The sequence below is a fragment of the Carica papaya genome, chromosome 4, assembly GCF_054855325.1.
Source record: "Carica papaya isolate Zhongbai chromosome 4, ASM5485532v1, whole genome shotgun sequence".
NCBI classification, from domain to species: Eukaryota; Viridiplantae; Streptophyta; class Magnoliopsida; order Brassicales; family Caricaceae; genus Carica; species Carica papaya.
The window spans coordinates 26,843,604-26,861,579 of record NC_142312.1 but is presented as its reverse complement, the minus strand read 5'-3'; the positions used below and the strand labels follow the sequence as shown (position 1 = coordinate 26,861,579).

The following is a 17,976-nucleotide window of genomic DNA, read 5'->3' as shown; positions in this document are numbered from 1 at the left end:
ATGAAATTAGTAATTTCTCTTTTCATCCCACTCTACCAAAAACAGGGTTGCATATTTTGGTAAACCTTAGTACTTTAGGGATGCATGATGAACTTTCAGCTATGGGTCTCTGTTATGATGTCCCTTTTTAGTTCATTGTCATTTGGGACACACAACCTATCTTGGAACCTGAGCAACCTATCGGCAAAGACTCAGAACTCTGGATTTACTCAATGTTCTGTATCCTTCCTAAAAGCTGCTAGACTGGAATCCGTCAATTAGGCTTCCTTTATTTTCTAAATCAGTTCGCGTTAGACTGTTAGATGAGCTAGACATGTAATCCTCTTCAAGTCCTGAAGTTGTATTTGTTGCGCAATCCCTATTACCCTGCATTCAGAAATCATTAAGCGAGCCACTATACTTGCACTTTTTCTTTTGAGCGCGTCGGCTACCATATTAACCTTTTCCGGGTGATATAAAATCTTATAATCATAGTCATCAAAGAGCTCTATCCAACACATTTGACGCATGTTGAGATCCTTTTGAGTGAATATATGTTTCAAGCTCTTATGATCTGTATAAATCTCAAAAAGTCTCATCATACAAGCAGTGATGCCAGGTTTCAGGGCGTGGATAATAGCGGTAAATTTCAAGTGTGGGTGGGGTAATTCTTCTCATGACTCTTCAACTACCTGGACCTATAGGTTATAACCTTCCCATACTACATCTGAACACAATTTATACCCAAGTAGGAAGCATCACTACACATTGTGTATCCACCTGTCCCATTCGATAGAGCCAACACGGGTGCAGTAGCCAACAACTTCTTGAGTTCTGTAAAACTCCTTTCGCAATCCTCGTTTTACTCAAACTTGATGTTCTTCTTTGTAAGCTAGGTCAATGGAGCGGCTAGGCTAGAAAACCCTTCTACGAACCTGTGGTAATATCCTATCATTCCTAGGAAGCTATGTATCTCTTTAAGTGAAGTCAATTTTTCCCAATCGAGTACTGCCTCAACCTTCTCGGGATTCACTAACACCCCATCCTTTGATATTATGTGCCATAGCAAGGTAGTCTACTCAATTCAGAACCCACACTTGCTCAATTTTACATACGACTTCTTTTTCCTTAGAACTTGCAAAACTTTAGTCTGACGATGAACATGTTCATCTCTACTCTTTGAATATACCAGGATATCATCAATGAATATAATGACGAACTGATCCAGGAATTACCTAAAAATCCTATTATTCAAGTCCATAAAAATGGCTGACGCATTGATTAACCCAAATGACATGACCACGAACTCATAATGTCCATACCTGATTCTGAAGGCTATCTCAGGAATGTCCTTTGCCCTGCTCTTTACTTGATGGTAACCCGAACGCAAGTCTATTTTGGAAAAAACCTAAGCACCCTGTAACTGATCAAAAAGATCATCAATCTAGGTGAGGGAGAACTTATTCTTCATTGTGACCATGTTCAATCCCCTATAGTTAATACACAACCTAAGAGACCTATCCCCCTTCCTTGTAAATGTGACTCCAGCACCTCAAGAAGATATATTGTGTTGGATGAATCCACTATCCTATAATTATTCGATTTATTTCCTCATGTCTTCCATCTCTACCTGACTCATGCGGTAAAGGGCAACTAAGATTGGCTGGGTGCTAGGTTGAAGATTTATGGTAAATTTGACTTTTCCATTTATTGGCAGTCTGGGTAGTTCATCAGAAAATACATTCAAAAATTCTCAGACCACAGGAATCTCTTGCATGCAGAGTTCTTTCTTAGCCTTGCCTTGTATCACGTCCAAGTTGACTTTAGCATCCTGTTGGGTGAGAGTGTAAGCTCTACCCTGGATGGGAGGTCTGACATGATTTTAATTTTGCAGACACTCTCTTGCGTAGTATTGGACACTCCCACATATGCGGCAAGTATTGTTGAGGCGATAACAGAATCAGTCCCCATGATCCTTATCGCAATGCTGACAAGTCCTAATGTGTCATATTGAAGAGGAATTAGATTATGTTGAGGAGGGGACAAGTGACCCTGTGGTGGCATCTGGTTTTACAGTGGGGTATCGAATTGTACTGTGGTGATGCTAGATGATACGGTGGAGGAGCAAGGTTGCATCAAGGTGGCACTAGATCCTCTCGTTATAAGGGTGGCTCATACTGTGGAAGTGGTAAAGGGTTAGACAGCTCCCTCCTCTCTTCCCTAGTCTGATAGACAGAGATGAGTCTCTATAACATCTCGAAGAGCCGATTGACATCCACTCGAAGTGACCCATCTCGGGCTGCCCTATTTAGTGGGGGCTATCCTCTCCTCATGTCTTCGTATTTATTGTTCATAACGAAGGGTTAAGAGTTGAGTTATATTTGAATGATTCAAATCTTTGTGTAAGGAATGGTTCTGAGGAATGCGGCTCTGATACCAACTGTAAAGACTCGAACCTTATGGAAAGGAATATATATTAAAATAGCGAAAGTAAATAATAATATTAGAGTTTATATTCCTTACACAGTAATTATAGATGTGCAATAGGGATACGAGAATGTTCCTTTTACAGCGGTTCGTAAAAAGAAACGAATAAATAATTAAAATAAATAAATAAATGTCCTATGTGGTTAATTTCCACTAGCACCTGATGGGGTCTGGAAGGTAATCTACTCACAACCCTCATGCTGATCAGGATTTGGATTTTAGTCTTCTTGATATGAAATGGTTAATAAAAGGGTGAACTACACTAACCTAATAAGAATATCACGCTAATCACTAATACAGAAATCGAATGTTGGTAAAAATCATAAAACAACTAATTGAACCCTTAATTAAAGTAAATTCAGTTAATATCAAACCGTTTATTCTATATTTACCGTTACAAGTTTTTCAAAATCAACCTATAAAGACAAATACTCATATAACATTATGATTTTATATAAAAGTGAGCAAGAACGACAATTCTCTTTTTTACCTGCTTACTGGAACCTCTGGGGGTTCATATGGATATTCCTTTACTCGTGAACCCAATATATAGATTTGTCAATTAACCCGTCTATCCCCATATCTCGTCCCGTAATGGGCGCCAAATATACCATCGCCTCGATACCCCGTCCGGTGTGACGGCAAACCATATCTCCCAAATCCTTCTGGTATGAGACTTTTCAGTCCTGTTCGACTGAGGTAATGTCCACAGTAGGATTCTCTATGTACTGAGTTCGTCCACCTTTTCCCAGGATACCCAGTAAGTCTTTCTTACATAGATTCAAAGCATAAACTGATTCCCAGTTACATACCAATAATTATTTTTACAAATCAATAGTAAATCATGCATATAGGCGATACGTACATCACGAGACATAATTGAAATATTTATTGCAAAATGAACCAACAAATGAAGAATATGTAGTGAGGTAAACTAAATAACTGAGAGAGCAATTAGGTTTATCAATTTAATTCACACAATGTAATGATAAGCATTTTAAGCAGTACGTGAAAAATAAACAGTAAACCAAAACAAATATAAACTGACCGGTTCCGACTCCATTAGCCACATGTTATTATTCTTATGATTTTTTAATTTTTATAAAATAAAGTATTATCGATTATTAATCTTCAATTTACGTAACAGAGAATAAGGTGAGAGATTCTTACTCCATATCAGTGTTCGAAATACTGTACTGTCTACTGCGTCTCTTGGCAGTCCTCAGGTTTCTTGAATTTTTCCTGTAAAAATTCAAACGTCCGTCAGGCATAAAAAAATACCCAGAAAAGCTAAAATAGGCGTTTTAAAAACTCTTTTGGCAAATTTTAGGGTTTCGATATGGCGTCGCTGCTGCCCACAACAGTTCGCCTTGACCTGACCAATTTTGATTGATTTTGGCTGGTTTTACGCGTAAACCTGTGAAAAAGCAAGTTAGGAAGCCTCGGTTGGCTGGAAAAGGTAAAAAAACTGAAACTTATCGGTAGGGGGTCCTTGGGTGCGGCGGTTCTGCCAATTCTCCTTCGCGACTAGGGTTCTTCTTTGGCTAACTTGCACCAAAAAAAGGATGATGGACACAGTGGTCAAAAAATAAAATGAAACAGAAAACGAGAGCAGGATCATTGGAGAGGGTTTTGGGTTTTGGCCGCGTCAGCTCAGCCGAGCTTGACCCGCGATTTCTAGCTCACCTGTTGACCATTTGGCTCCGATTTGGGCATATGGAGACTCCTGATCGAATTTTGATCAGAAATGAGAAAATTTTTCCTTTTTCGGCAGTCGACGATGGCTTCAATGTGGCGGTGGTGGCGTCCCTTTGGCGGCTGGTCTTCCCTCTGGCCGCCTCCTTCTTCTTCTTCTCCAGATGGGCGTCGGCTAGGGTTTGGGGCCGACTGAAGAAAAGTTTAAATACCACTATTTCCTTTTATCCTGGTCGTCCATCCGCGTCGACGTGAAGTAAAGAGAGTCGTCCGATCGTTGCCTGTTTAGACTGATTGCACAGACGAATCTGGGTTGTCCATCGCGATTAATCTCACCCATCTGATTGCATATAAAGAGAAAATGCATCTAGCCCGTTCATGCGCGCGGGATGTGATATGGACAGTTGGATTGCCCGGCACGCAGATCACCTGCGTGGCCTCCTGCATGGTGCCAATGTCAGTGTGTTTGCCACGCAGCGTGCTCTAGTTCTCTATGGTTGCTGACTGGGTTGTTCCACGTGGACAAACTTTTACTTTTTTTAATATTACCCTCATGTTTCAATTTTCTTTCAAAAACACCCTATTCATTCATAATTTAACCATTTTTTCTATAATTATTTTCAATTTCGTTCACAATTCATTTTTTCTTAATAATTTAAATAAAATTAAATTAAATTAATATTTTTGATTATTTATATATTTTTTATAAATAGAAAATCATCTCAAGCTAAATTTCCAGACCCTAATATTACAATTACATACAATAAGTTATGAATAAATTAATAATTTGATTGAGTATTTAACAATATCATCTTATCAATATAAACAAAACAACTATCATTATCAAAAATTAATACACAGTTTTTCCAAATATACTATGACTTTAGCATTACCATTTTATGCTATTACCATACATTAATGTACATTAATGTACATTAATTATCCACTATAAAATTAATCCAAACAGCGCATTAATGGTCTCTGCAACTACATCTTTTAAATTTTATTTGTTTTATCGGTTTTAATTTTTTTAAAAACTTTTTTGGTCCCGTTTAATTTTACTTTTTGTTTTTTTTTTTTTTTTAATTTTTAAGACTTGAAAGTATAATTTCTTTATTTTTTAATAATTTTAAGCAACTTATTGAGTCTATATAAAGTTCGAACTTAATACATTGTACTATTTATTGATATAGGGTCCATCACTTGCCACGACATTCTCGACATTTCAAAACTACACTGATTTCTGACCATGATGAGATTATTAGAGATCAATGAAATAAAGGAGTAAGTTGGAAATATCACATTTGCATGTTGCAATTCCAAATTGGTAGAGTATTTCTCACAGCAACAAATATGAGGTTTTTGTGCATAAATTTTGTGATAGATGCAACTTAAACCCAATCCCGATTCAGAAGGACTACCGAGGTGATTATCCCTCCATCATATACAACAGTACTCTTATACGGAGTCGCAAACCCACTATCGATGTCTCGATGGTCCCTCGTATGTCCTAGCATCGATAGTACAAGCTTCACTTTCCTATCCCTATGACGGGTGCCGTCATCAATTGTCAACACTCCCTCCTATTCTGTTCCTATAACGTTTTATGCAGGCTCACTCATTCACATCAACAAGTGAAAAATGATATGAAGTGGACAGAAGATAATACATTTTTTTTTTCATTCCTTGCAAAATTACATATTATTCTATTAAAAAAATTGCACGATACATCTAGTAACAATGCAACATTATAGTCCTGTCTAACTGACTAAAAGTGCTGATACTTCAGTCATCTTTAGAACTACAAAAATTAGTTTGAACCAGGAAAAAATAAACTCCAAAATGAAATATGGAGTTATTTGAACATTTTCAATAACGAGGTTAATCAAGTAGTGATCCAATGTATGTACATTTCTTATGGGCGGGGTGGGTGTGTGTATATATATATTATATACATATCTATCTATTGGCTGGAAATTCTGGCCAGCCATAGCAGACCATTCTTGAGTGTTTACCTCTTTTTTATTTCCTAAAAACACAATCGACCTCCATACTACCAAATAGAGTTTCTAAAAAAAATTCTTAAACTTACACGCGTCTCCAGCACCACTTCACTTGTAGATAACCTAAAGAAACAATCAAACGCTAATATGAGAGTTACATACACCCATTATCAGTTTTTTTGGTCTTCTATATCTTCTCAAATTCTTAATGCTAACCAGAGATTATCTTCAACTAATTGTTAACCAAAATTCTAATGCTAACTTCAACTAATTATTAACTAGTTAGAATATGCAACAGAAGACCAATCGATCGAAAGAGACAAAGGGACATAAGTCTTTCATAAATCTACCATTATGAATCCAGTAACTATAATTATTCGGGACAGAAAAGCATACTCGCATACATCCCATAACACTCCCACATTAAAGAAACTGGCAAACTACACAAATAGCAGAAACACTACACATATATCATAAGAAACCAAAAACATCAGGACCCGACAACTATTTAGTTGCATACATGATCATCAATCCAATTTAGACAACAGAACAGCACAGATAGTTATATTGTAATTCAGGTGGTATGTTCCGCACTAATGAAGAACAAGCATGCACCCTGCAGAATCTTAGAGCTGCTGTGGCTCAGAAACCATGGATTTTGATGTTTTCCTTCTTCACAATACCAGCCTGTTCAACAAGAACCCCAAAAAAATCCATAAAGCAGCCAACTCGATTTAACACACACCATGATAATGGAACTGGATAAGAAGATAATGCAGCCTTCTCAGCAAACAAATGACAATTACCTGAACAAGGAAGGTGGAAACGTTCTTCCGTTGATCTCCTTGAAGCTGAATGACCTGTATCAGCAAGAATCTATCAGAACCAATATAGAAACAGATGATCGGAGGAATTTATTAGGGAATAAACAAACCTGTCCTAATTCGGGGTCCTGAACCACGGTGCCATTGCAGCAGAATTCCTTCTTGAGGTCCTTAAGGATCTTGTTGTAGCTGAATTCTTTCTTCAGCCCCTGAACAGTTGTCAGGCTTTTTCTACCATTTCGCTGCTGAATACGGATGTGAACATACTCCTTTGCCCCAGCACCCGAGTCCTCAGCATTTGCATCAGCAAAAGGATCTAGCACAATTGAAGAAGAAACAGCACATCAGTTAACTCCCCCAAAAGCAGATAACTACTAACACTGTTGCAATCGGCTACACGCAGATATTGGGAAGCACAAAAAAAAAAAAATGCATGATAGCTGAAATACTATGACTTCTGAGAATGCACAGAACTCAAAATGAACATCTGCAATTCCCATATGTGAAATAAGTTGAAAATCATCTGAAGTGAGATGCAAGCAATACACTTAAAATACACTGATCCATCTCGATTAACGTGTATAAATTTGTGATATTAGAATTAATACTCCAATTGCTGGTAATATCTTACCAAAGGTAGTAGGAATCTGAGTGTCGAGATCAGACATGAACCTTAACTTTACTGGGGGGACTAAGTACCAGAATGCTCAGACCTACAGAGAATAGAGATCTTATTAGGAATATGCAATGGTGGTGATGAGAACACTGACAACTTCGAATTCAGAAATGCCATTCAGCTACAACAGAAGGTACAGTACTCTTTCGAAAAAAAAATGACAGTTCTTTTCCAAATATGCCATCACTAAGCAAAGAGAAATAACTAACAAGATAAGGACGACATGCTCAATAATTACAAGTTTAAACAAAGTAGATCCCACAATAAACCCTTCATTTCAAGCACCAAACTAACAAGCACTGAAAGTAAAAGTCAGGAGATGATTTCATCCCTGTATTACAGACATTCAATTAGCAAAAGAAAGATTGCTAAAAGATCCAGAAAGATAATTGGAACATAGCAGCAAAATCAATTTCCATGGTCAAAAAATGTGTTAGAAGAATTGAAAAATCAAGAAAACATAAAAATTGAAAAACAAAAGCCCAATCAAGAATCAAATGATTTCAATAAAAGGGCCTATTCCCAGATCATCAATTATATGTGTAAACATTGACCTAACATCACTATATCCCAAAACAAATCCTGATTTTGAAAACTGTGGAGAATTTTTTGCTTATATGCATATGTGTTTGTGCGTAAAAATTCTCAAACAAGCTGATCAGACTAATAAGAATCTACATTAAAAAAAGGTTATGGTCATCCAGTTTCCAGGCAGAATTATAAGGAACTAAGAAACGAAAGACTTCGAAAAAATATTTCTCTACAATCATATTCCAGGTTCCAGCCTAGTAATCCAACAAATCACTTGATTTGATTTCTATACACTACAAGCGCCAAAATTAACACGAATCAAGAAACAAAAGAGCAAACCCCAAAAGAGAGAAGCGATAAAAACAATTTAAGTCGTTGAAATAGGTACAAGAAGTCAATAATATGTCCTATATTCAAAAGGAGAATAACGAACATCCAAAAACAACAAATAAACAGAACAACCGAAAGACGTAATTCACAATCGCACCGAGTGATTAAGCCGGTAGACGTTAGATAATCGAAACGGGTTAACTATTTTTATCAGTTTTTACAGAAAAACAATAATCAGAGAGAAAAAAAATATAAACGGAAAAAATAACCATGGGAATGAAAGAAAGTATACCTGATCCGAAGATTAGGGTTTGGACGGGAGAATCTGATGAGAGAATACGGAAACCCTAAAATCGGCAAAGTCTAAGCTCTCTGTTTGGGTAGCGAGAAAACACAGAGGAAAAAACCAGAAATGAAAGATATATATATATACATAGGAGAGAGAAAAAAGAAAAAGCAACACTACCACATCTTCCTGTTTCTCCTCTTTTGTTTTTACTTTTTGAGTAGGTCGGTTGCACGCGCTTACCTGTCTAAGGTAGAGCCTGTTAGGCAATCCTCTTTAATTTCCTACCCGCTAGATATTAAGGATGACAAACAAATCTCCAAGTGGCATTTGGAGAAAGCGAGTACGATGTTTTAACCGATTGGTGCGAGTGAAGGACGATGCTCCCAGGAAGGGTAAAATAGTCAAACCGTAATACTGCATTGATCCCATCCCGAAAAATAGCCGTTCAATTTTAGCCATGAACTTCAATTTCACAAAACAGAAAACGACGTCGTAGGAACGCCCGATATTTGTGAAAAATGGATCCTGCTATCTGCGGGCTGCACAGCCGCCTCCCAATATTATTTAAATAAAAGTTTTAACAAAATCTTTAAAAAATATTAATTATCAGAAAATTAAAATAAAAATGCTTTCAGATTATCAAAGCAGAAATTATTATAAATTTGATAAAGATAAAATAACAATGATAAATACATACTTTTGTGAAATAGTTCTATTTCATGAGTTGAATAATTTTTCGTTAAATATATTTATAAATTAATAATTTATTAATTTATTATCATAATATTTTGAAATATAATATAAGATTGATTAATTAATTATTAATAAATTTATACTTATGTGTTATTTAACTAATATTTATGTTTAAATTAAATAAGTTCGTTCATTGGATTAAGGACGTTCCTTTTTTTTTTTTATAACGGACAAAGTGGGTGTTTCTTGACTTTTTTAATTTAAGTTAGATATATGCATGTATTGAAATATATACATGTTCATGCATAGATATGAGCTTTAGTTAAGCATTATGCATATATATATTCATATGATATATATCTATATATATATATATGTTACGTATGAGTAAAACAATCACTTACAGGTCATATGTGTACAAAGATATATTTTTCCTGTACATCGGTAACGAAGATAGGAAAGCCCGACAAGGAGAAGAGATTAATCATCTCTTCTCTGCTGCATGCAGTTAAAATAGCAACAACATATATACATATATATTTATATATGTTACCTATAAGTAAAACTGTAGCACCCGGAAAGGAGGAAAAAAAAAAAAAAAAAAAAAAAAAAAAAAAAAAAGGGGGGGGCCACGTCAGCAGGCCCGGTCAGCAGTCCCGGCCAACCGGGGCCTGCCACGTGGCAAGATCGCGTCACTCCGAAAGGAGCCACGTTGGCGATCCGCGTGGGTGCGATCCGACGGCCCAGATCAATCACGCGATCGGACGGCCCAGATTCAAACGCACGGACGGCCCAGATTCAATCAAAAACGAACGGCCCAGATTAAAACGAAACGAACGGCTGTGATCAAAAGGCAAGGGGTTATAAATAGAACCCCCACACCAGACCAAAAACCCTAGCCGCCAGCCGCTCGCCGGAGAAGACGAACCAGAGGCCGACCGCCGCCACCCGCCGCCACTCGCCGCCGCACCGGGGAAATTTTCGACCGCCGATCGAGGTAAATTTCATACCCCCGACTCGTTTTTCCCCACTGATTCCTCCTATGGCCAAATCGAAGCCGAAATCCCGGCCAAACGGCCGGAATACGCGGCCGAAGCCCAGCGGCGCAGCCGCGCCCCCTCTCGGTTTTTGCCTCCGACGAGGCCCTTCCCGGCCTCCGTTCGATGCAATTTTTATATCACCGTGATCACCATTCTTTTCTCTACAGGTTGACCGAAGCCAAATCACCAAAACACGAACTTCGCCGGAGAGTCGCCGTACCCGAGAGCGCCGCCGCCGGTAAGCTCCGTTTTTCCGTGATTTTTTGGCCCCCCGAGGGCCCTAGGGTTGTTTTCTGACAAGGACCAATGCGAGTGTGGCCGAATTCGGCCAAAAACGGCCGAAAACAGTCAACCCGAGGCGACTCGCCGCCGCCAGCGGCGGCGCCGTCGCCGGAGCACGGCGGAGCCGCCGTGCCGGAGTTGCGATTTGGGCCGAAAGAGGCCCTGGGCCTAATTTGGATTTTTTTTGGAACCCGTGCAGGTACTGTTAGCGTGTTTCAGTTCCCCGGGAAAAATTCAGGGGAAAATTAGGGACAGCCTGCAGGCGCACTGTGAATCGTATTCGGATCCCGAAAACAAGTAAGGACCCCTCACCCTATTTCCTATCACGGTATTAAAGTTCAAAATGATAAAACAGTATTTCTTGAATTAACGCATGTGTGAAATTGCTTAAGGTTGCTAATGGAGCCCGAGTGTAGTGTGATTGATGATTTACTGTTATTTGGCCTGTTTACAGCTTTAAATGCAAAATGAGGTTTGATGTGTTCATTTTACAGATTTGTGTGCATGTACTGCGTTTTTATTAATTATGGGTTGAATGACTGAAAAACTGATACTGTATGTTGTCTGTTTGGTATGAATTACGATTTGCTTGTTTAAATGTGAATTGATGATGCTGATTGAGGAAAAGGAAAAATGAAAGATTGTGTAGACTGATAATTGTATTATGGGGGTCAGCCTGACTAGATATCCTGGGAGATGGTGGACGGACCGGGTCCGTAGGGAACCCTACCGGGATTGTGGTCTCACATGCCGGACGGGGTATGGAGATCTTATGGTTTTGGCGCCCATATCGGACGGGGTATGGGGACGGCCCGTTTCACCCTCATACCGGACGGGGTATTGAGGTTTATGGTTTTGGCGCCCATACCGGACGGGGTATGGGGACGGCCCGTTTCACCCTCATACCGGACGGGGTATTGAGGTTCATGGTTTTGGCGCCCATACCGGACGGGGTATGGGGACGGCCCTGGAAACTGATTATGAATGTTAAAGGTTAACGGGTAGCGGAACCCCTATGGACCCCCACGGATACTAGTAGGCTGGTAAATGAGAAAAAGATATGTTGTACAATGATTGAATTACAAGAGGCGTGATAAGTGTTATGTTTTACAGCTTAGATTATTCAATGATTATGATAATGTTATTGTTTTTCTCATATTGTTTTCATAAATTCCACCAAGGTAAGTGGATGGTAAAAGTTTTATTATTGATAAAAGGTTTTGTTGTTAATAAACGAGTTTATTGTAAATTATGCTCCATTGGTCTTTTTGTGGTTTTCTACCCACCTTTATCTCCGTGACGGTGAGATATCGTGATGTTCTTACTGGGCTAGTGTATAGCTCACTCCTTAATTAACCATTTCAGATCAGGAAGACATGGTTCCCGAGCCCGTTCCGCAGGAGGACGACGAAGGGGATGCCTAGAGACTCTGTAGTCATACGCATAGTTTATTTTCGAGTTTTCTTTCTTAGTTAGTTTAACCTTTTATATTTTAAGTACGTTTGTTTGGTTTTTCGTGTAAGGGATGTTAACTGAAATTTTGATCTCGCTTCCGCATTTGATATATTTAAATACTCATTTCATTTTAATATTTTTCGGGGCCATTACAAAAACAATCAGTTACAGGTCATACATGTATAACATATATTCTTCATATACATCATCAAGATGGCAAAGCCCGATAAGGAGAACATATTAATCATCTCTTATCTGCTGCATGCGGTTAATATAGCAACAATATATATATATATATGTTGATACAGTTCGTTGTTCACAGAGACAAAGTAAACCCCCGTTACTTCATCAACCGATTGATACGAGCAACCAGTTATCAAATACGATTTCCAACAGTTCAAAGTCCGATAAATTTAAGTAGATATCTAAAGTTATTTGTATGTACAAATTAGTAGAGAAGCAACTGTATTCTACTTTCTATTTAAGTATGTATGCCAAAGAGAATGCAAGTATGAATTATCAGTAATAAAATCAAGATTGTTTCTCACCTTAAGAGAAAATTACAAATTTTGACTAAGACCATTTAATTGGTATCAGAGCAGACATGGTGTGCGGTTCGTGAATTTCAAATGGAATTTGAACATTTGGGGAACATGGTGTGCGGTTGGACCCAGAAGGCTTTATAGTGGGAGCAGTCATGGGCGGGCTTAAGCTCGAAATTTCGGATGAAATTCGTTTATTCCAGTTCAAAACTTTGAAAGAAGTCATTAGTCTGCCCGGATAAGAGAAGAATAATTAGACCGGCTTCGGCAGTCCACTCGAATCAATCGGCTCGGTTCAAGCTCCCAAACACAAACCATAACCTTGGCTTCTTCGTCCACGAACACTCTAGCTGCACCCAAGCGTCCCTCATGGGAGGAGATGCAGCACCGCCGAACCCAGGGACTGTGTTTTAATTGCGACATGAAATTCATCGTCGGTCGTCGGTACCGCAAGTCGTAGATAATTTTACTCGACGGAGGCAACGAAGAAAATGAAGAAATCGCGACCGAAGACCCCGAAATTTCTTTGCACACCTTGTGGGGTTGGTTGTCTACTCAGAGTTTGAAGATAGCAGCTTCCGTTGACAATCAGGGAGTCGTGGTGTTGGTGGATAGCAGGTCGACTCACAATTTCATGAATGAGCGCGTCGCAAGTTTGCTACAGTTTCCGGTGGCGCCAGCTGAACCTTTTCAAGTCAAAGTAGCAAGTGGTCGTTCGATGAATTGTCGGGGCGGTTCGAAAGAGTTCCAATGGAGATGTAAGGTATTACATTCTTCCTTACTTTTTATGCTTTGCCTCTCATCGGTTGGAAATGTTGTTGGGAATGCAATGGTTGTCGAAGATCAACACTGTCACTTGCGATTGACGGAGTTTGAAAATAGATTTTGAATGGTAATGACAGAAACGAAAACTTCAGGGGATCACTCTTGCCTTTCCCAGATCGGCGTCTTTGAAGGAAGTTAACAGAGAAATGCACCATAAGCCGTCTCTATTAGCTGTTTGTTTGACACCAAATCAACCACCCGATCACACCTCCATCCGGCTAGAATTGCAGAAGCTGATTAATGAATTTTCTATTATTTTTTGGGAACCAAAGGGTCTATCACAGCCCAGGGATATCAAACATCAAATCATTCTTCGAGAAGGGATGAAACCCATCAATGTCTGACTGTACTGATATGCTCATTTTCAGAAGGTAGAAATTGAAAGACAAGTCAATCACATGTTGGATTCCAGATTAATCAGGCCAAGTACTAGCCCTTTTTCTTCACCGGTGTTGTTGGTACGAAAGTTATATGGTTTTTGGCTGTTTTGCACAGATTACCGCGCCTTGAATTTAGTCACCGTCAAAGACAAATTTCTTATCCCTACGGTAGATAATATGCTTGATGAATCACATGGAGCTCAATTTTTCACTAAATTAGACTTAGACTGAAAGATATCATCAGGTACGGATTCATTCGGAAGATATTCACAAGACAACATTCAGAACCCACATTGGCCATTATAAGTATTTAGTGATGCCTTTTGGTTATGCAACGCGCCATCCACCTTCTAAGCTATAATGAACTCTAATCTTTCGCCCTTATCTTTGTAAGTTTATTTTGGTACTTTTTGATGGTTTTTTAATATATAGTAACAGTTAGACATTGCACTTAATTCCATGTTCTAATGACTCTGTAATGTCTAAAGAAATAAATTATAACTTAAATAAATTATAACTTAAGTGCGGAAACGAAATAAATAGTTAAAGATTATATTTTTTACACATAAACTTAAAGTCCCAAATAGTGCTACGGAAATTAACATTTTGAAGGAAATACAAAAAAATAAGGAAATAAATGGAAAATAAATAAAACTGGTATCCTACTCGTAACTCTATTGTGGATCAGCCTCTAAATCTTGATTCTTTTGATCTGAAATTGTTAAATAAGGAATGAACTACACTAACCTAACAAGAATATCACCTTACTCACCGACACAGAAATAAAAATTGTTAGAAAATTAAAATAATTAATTAAGCACTTAATTAAACAAAAACATTTCTTAATAATAAAATCATTTACTATCCACTTACCATAGCGAGATTTACAAAAGCAACTTATAGAGACAACAACATAACAGTTATCAAGATTGCATATGCAATTGGTAAGAGACACACATTATAAATCCATATTCAATAAATCAAACAACAACATTTCCTTTTATCAGCCTACTGGTATCCATGGGGGTTCATAGAGATGTCTCCGCTACATATGAACCATTTCTTTCAACATTCTCAATTAAAGGGTCGTCCCCATACCCTGTCCGGTATGAGCACCAAACTACTAAATCTCAATATCCCGTCCGGTATGAGGGTGAAATAGGTCATCTCCATACCCCGTCCGGTATGAGCGCCAAATTACAAAGTCTTGATACCCCGTCCGGTATGAGCGCCAAATTACAAAGTCTTGATACCCCGTCCGGTATGAGATAACATTCACTGTAGGGTTCCCTATTGTACCCGCTCCATTCACCATCTCCCAAAATATCCAGTAAGGGTGTCGTTTCATCCATTCACTTAATCACATAATTTTCCTGTTTTACCTTAGTCTCCATTTTCCAAATTAAGTGTAATAACATAAACAAACAAATACATGTATTCAAGGAATGCAATTATATCTCGATTTTTCAATTTAACAGTAGTAACGTAAGACAGCAATACATGTATTCAAATCATAAAATTGATAAATAAGATACTATCATGCATTTAAATTGTAAAATAAATTAACAAAAATCAACAGAGAATAATTTTCAGTTCTGGCTCCATTAGTAACCCGTAATTAATTATACATATTTTTTAAGTTTCACGAAATACCATATTATTTAAAATTAAACTTCAATTCCATAACAGAGGATATAGTGACGGATTCTTACTCAATTTGATGTCCGAATGGCTAAATTATGGTGCTACACTTATTGGTGGGCCCGAGTTCCTTGAATTTTTCTTCGGAGATTAAAACGCGCTACAAGTACCTATAAATATCCTAAAAAAATCCAAAAACAGTGTCAGGGCCCACTTTGGCCAATTCCAGAATTGAGCCGTCGTGCTCCGGTGACGGCGCCGCCCCATACGGTGGTGGTCTGCCTCGGGTTGACTGTTTTTGGCCATTTTTGGCCAAATTCGACCGATTTTGCATCAATCCCTATGAAAAAATACGTTAAGGGGCATCGATTGGCCCAAAAAACACATAAAATCAAAACTTATCGGTGGTGTGGCTCTCTGGTGTGGCGGCTCCTCCAACTCAGGTTGCGGTTAGGTGTTTTGCTATAGTCAACTTGTAAAGAAGGAAACAGTGATCACAACAGTGAAAAAGTTACGTCAAACGGGAATCGGGAAGGGTCTCATCGGAGGTGTTTTGTGAAATTTTCCCGCGGTGACACCGCCGAGATTTGCTCGTGGTTTTCAGCCAATCAGCCGGTCCTTTTACTCTGATTTAGTAATGAGGGTGTTTAAAATTGAATTTCGAGCAAAGAATTTTTTTTTTGCTTTTTTTAGCGGTCGGAAGTAGCTCCGGTATGGCGGCGGGTAGTGGCAGCTCTCCTTCTTGGCGGCTGGATCTTCTTCTCTGGCGAGGGTGGCTGGCGGCTAGGGTTAGAGTTTTGTGTGAAAGAGGTTATTTATATCCGTCCCCATTTAATATGGACCATCCATCGCGTTTGATCTGCACTGTCTGATCGCGATTAAATAGAGAGTGAACTAGACCGTTCATCGCGATCTAATCTGGATTATCTGATCTTGTTTAAATCTGACCGTCTTATTATATTTGGGGAGGGAACGCATCCAGGCCATCCGTGTGCGCGGGAACGGATCTAGGTCGTTCGATCGTAGGCAAGCGAATTATCCGTATGGCACCGCATCAGCGTCTGTTGCCAGTGGCGCGTCCTGATTTGTCGGGACTGCTGACCGGGCATCCTACGTGGTAAAACTTTTCTAAACTATATTTTGACTCCGCATTTCTGATTTTTCTTTTAAAAATACTTTTAGAACCCAAATTTTTACCATTTTTTTCAAAATTATTTTTAATTTCATCATCCATCACATTTTCTTCATTTTTACACTAAATTAAAATTAAAAAATTATATTTATAATTAATTTAATTTATAATTAAGTTAATTTGGGTATTGCAACTCTCCATCTCTTAAAAGAAATTTAGTCCTTCAAATTTATTTCTCTCACTCTCAATCAAACAGCTGAGGATATTGGGCTCTGAAGTTTGACTTTAGCTCCCATGTAGTATCTCTCGGTGTGTGATTCTGCCACATGACCTTAACGGAGAAAATTTTTCAGTTGCGGAGTAATAAGCTTTTTTGATCCACAATACCGACCGGTACTTCCTCGTAGGACAGATACTCCTAGAGTGAAAGATGCTCATTGGCCAAGACATGAGAGGGGTACGGGTTGTACTTGCATAGCATGTACACATGAAACACATTATGGATCCTAAAAAGTTCTAGAGATAGGGCCAGTCTGTAGGCGGCGGTACCAATTCTATCTAAGATCTCGAATGACCCAATAAACTAGGGGGCTTAGTTTCTCCCTCTTGCTAAACCTACTGATTCTCTTAAAAGGAGTGACCTTAAGGAACACTCGATCGCCTTTCTCAAATTCTAAATCCCTCATCCAAGCGTCTGCATAACTCTTTTACCTGCTCTAAGCCGTCTAAATGTTCTTCCTGATCTTAACTATTTTGGCTGCAGTCTCCTTTATAAGGTCTGGGTCCAACAATTTTCTATCACTCACTTCTTCCTACCAGATCGGTGATCTACATGGGCAGCCATACAATGCCTCATACGGAGCCATGTTAATACTTGCTTGGTAGCTGTTGTTATAGGTGAATTCTATCAGGGGTAAATGGTCATCCCAATGACCCCAAAGCCAAGAACATAAGCTCGAAGCGTATCCTCAAGTGTACGGATCGTCCTTTCTGACTGTCTATCAGTCTGAGGGTGGAATGCAGTACTAAGGGACAATTTTGTTCTCATAGCTTACTGAAAACTAGACCAAAATTGAGAAGTGAACTTGGGGTCCCTATCAGACACTACTGTCATTAAGACTCCATATAATTTGACTATTTTTCGGATGTACATTCTTGCCAACTTGTACAAG

The 17,976-nt window shown here is 38.6% G+C and overlaps 1 protein-coding gene and 1 long non-coding RNA gene across 2 annotated transcripts; one reads left to right on the top strand and one right to left on the bottom strand.

The window, feature by feature from the left end:
• Positions 1–6,476: 6,476 nt before the first annotated feature.
• On the bottom strand, positions 6,477–8,956 carry LOC110810970 (protein translation factor SUI1 homolog 2). Its single transcript, XM_022037302.2, has 5 exons — positions 8,818–8,956; positions 7,620–7,701; positions 7,099–7,304; positions 6,971–7,024; positions 6,477–6,851 (listed from the first exon to the last, which is right to left on the bottom strand). The coding sequence occupies exons 2-5, from the start codon at positions 7,654–7,656 to the stop codon at positions 6,807–6,809; spliced, it is 342 nt and encodes a 113-aa protein (XP_021892994.1). The 5' UTR covers positions 7,657–7,701; positions 8,818–8,956; the 3' UTR covers positions 6,477–6,806.
• Positions 8,957–12,962: 4,006 nt separating this feature from the next.
• On the top strand, positions 12,963–14,486 carry LOC148266504 (uncharacterized). The gene is made up of 2 exons (XR_015818627.1): positions 12,963–13,589; positions 13,729–14,486. It is a non-coding gene; the product is annotated as an uncharacterized LOC148266504 (long non-coding RNA).
• The last annotated feature ends 3,490 nt before the right edge of the window (positions 14,487–17,976 follow it).